Raw genomic sequence first — 2754 nt, forward strand, 5'->3', positions numbered from 1 at the left:
ACTAATGTTAATTATTATTCCACTAGACTAATAGTAATAATTTTCAGGAGAAAAAAAAATTAAAAAAATATTTTAAACAAATTCCATTTGTTTAAATAATTGAAAATTAAATAATTCATGATAATAAATATTGCACTAGTCCAATATTAATAATTTGAAGAAAAAAAACCGAGAACACAGTGTTCAAAGGTAAATTTCATGAAGAATTGATATTTTTGGTTTTAAGGGTAGTATTCAGGTAGTCTTGGGGGTGTTTTAGGGGTGTTTAACTTATATGTCTGATACATGAAAATCTTCTTTGGATAATTCTCTACAAGCCCCCATACTTTCCCGTCACAATTTTTTTAAACCCAAAAAAATTATTCCAAAAACTCAAAAAAGTGATTTTTCCCTATGCCCGATAAAAATTAATCCTGTTGCGCTCATTTTAAAGAGAACAAAAATACGCATCTTTTCTATTTGTGTTTTTTTTAATCCGCCAAATTCTTTCAAACTGGCATATGATTTTCTGTGGGCAATAAAAATTGATGAAAAGTTAATTTTTTTAATTATATATGAAAAATGTAATTTTTAATATTTTTTTTTAACTCGAGAGGATTTGAAATGTCTTGCCTTAAACTTCAAAAAGTGTAAGTGGTGATTTAAAATTCTTGGATATATTTCTTGTTTTCAGTGAAGAGGAAATGACGCTTTTTCCTGCACTCAGATCTAAAGATTCGTTTAAGCACAAACAAGAACTCACTGATATCTTCAGTATTGAAGAATTGAGTGAGGGAAGCGAAGACTCTCTACATTTAGGATAAGTAGAATCAAATCAACCTCATACGAAAACTTACACTCCATCTGGTTGTTTTTCTTGTAAATGTCAGGTTTTATAATAACTTTATCTACAATGCTTATGAGATAGAATTGTAAATTACTATTCTTTTATGCGCTAAATTCGAACAAAATTATAATAGATTTTAAATAGTACAGCCCTTTTAGTTGTAATGTATAAAGAGAGATTTCAAAAGCAAATTACGTTGAGAATAATGACAAGAATATTAAGAAAAAATAACTTTTCGGAAGTAAAAAATTAATTTTTAGCCTATATATTTTTTCTTGTTTTTTAATAATTATTTTTTAATAGTAAACTTATTTTGTTTCGATAAGCGTTGTTAACAGACTGCCTAACTATATATATTTTCGTATTTATGAAAGATAACAAACTCACATTTTTATATACAGGTTCTGATTATAATAATTGCCAAATTCTTGACTTCAAGAGAAAAATGTTATTTTTAGAAACAATTCCTTTTGATTTAAACCACAAATATTTACAAGCTTGAATTGTTGCTGATTTAATATTTTTTTATAATAACATGATGTGTGTTATAAAGCCCAAAATTGAGCGAAGCGACCAAATTTTAAATGAAAAAATGAGTAAATGAACTTTTATGTGTTATTTAAGGATCACAGTTAGTCCTCAATTAACCTTTGTTTCCTATTTGTCTTCAAAATCCCTATAAGCCCTAAACTGATTTGGCCTGGTTTGTGAAAAAGTGGCGACTAAGTCATTTATTACATCCACGTACCTGCCATTCATCGCAGCTGATTCAGAAATTTCTGGCGAAACACGGCCTTCCGCAACTTCGATAGTTAGTTTTTCTCATTTGTCATCTACATTTCAAATAGTATTAAAAAAAGTTAAACATAAAAGTGTAAGATCTTGACAAACCGTTCGGGAGAAAGATGAAAATAAAAATGTAAAATGGATCGAACTTCAAATTTTCTGTGTTTATCTTATATTATTTAGGCAAAAAAGACTAAAAAATAAAACAATAATTATAATTTGTGGTTCACCAGAAATTGTTGAATAAGCTGCGATCAATTTAAAGGATGAATGTTAGAAACTTTTTTTGAAAATAACTTTATCATCGTAGTTCTTGGCTTCAATAGTGACCAAAAAATGTTTTCAAAGACTGAGATGTTTATTATCCTGTAATTATTTGTAATGCTTTCCAAATTTTCGAAAAATATTTGTTATAAAGAATCCACTGTAAATGTAATTTAATTTGTTAAAAAAATGGATGGTTCCTTATAAAAGTGTTCAATTTTTTTTTAATGTTAGTATTAAAAAAAAGCTTCCCCTTTTTATAAAAAATCTCCTTTCTCCAAGAAAACTTCCCCTATTTTCTTCACAATTGAACTGCTGAACTACTGTGATCCCTGGTTACTGTACTAGACTATTGAATATTTTATGTTTATTTATATTTTATAATATATTCCAATAAGTGTAAATATTTGCTTACTTAAAATAAATCACTGTGGCCTATAATATATTATTGTATGTTTTTAAAATATAATGTATCTTTAATCTCTTTAGGTAATTTGAATTCTTATATATACAATCGCTTATTTTTAAATCTGTACATTCTAAATAATTTGAAATCTTACCAGGTGATTCCAGAGAGTCTAGAACACTCTAGAATATTCATACTATTCATGGAAGTTCCAAAAAAAGGTACAATTACAAAATTTTGTCGGTAATATTCTATCAACCTCGAGAAATTTCTATATTATTGTATTTTGGACTAATCTAGGAAATTCCGCAATATGCTCGAATATTCGATTATATTTTAGATCGTTTCAGATAGTTATATAGTATATGAGCAAATCCAAGAATATTCCAGAATTCTATAATAATCTAGAACATTCATTCATCGCAGCTTATTCTGCAATTTCTGGTGAAACATGGCCTTCCACAACTTTGGC

General features: G+C 27.4%; 1 protein-coding gene across 1 annotated transcript in view; it reads left to right on the forward strand.

Annotated features, from left to right (window-relative positions):
• The window catches only part of LOC117174988, a 13656-nt gene extending 12638 nt beyond the window's left edge, over positions 1-1018 (forward strand). Inside the window, exon 5 of the mRNA XM_033364473.1 lies at positions 674-1018. Coding sequence (XP_033220364.1) covers positions 674-803 — 130 coding nt within the window. The 3' untranslated portion in view covers positions 804-1018. The remainder of the gene's footprint in view (positions 1-673) is intronic.
• The last annotated feature ends 1736 nt before the right edge of the window (positions 1019-2754 follow it).

The sequence above is a fragment of the Belonocnema kinseyi genome, chromosome 6 (assembly GCF_010883055.1).
Source record: "Belonocnema kinseyi isolate 2016_QV_RU_SX_M_011 chromosome 6, B_treatae_v1, whole genome shotgun sequence".
NCBI lineage: Eukaryota > Metazoa > Arthropoda > Insecta > Hymenoptera > Cynipidae > Belonocnema > Belonocnema kinseyi.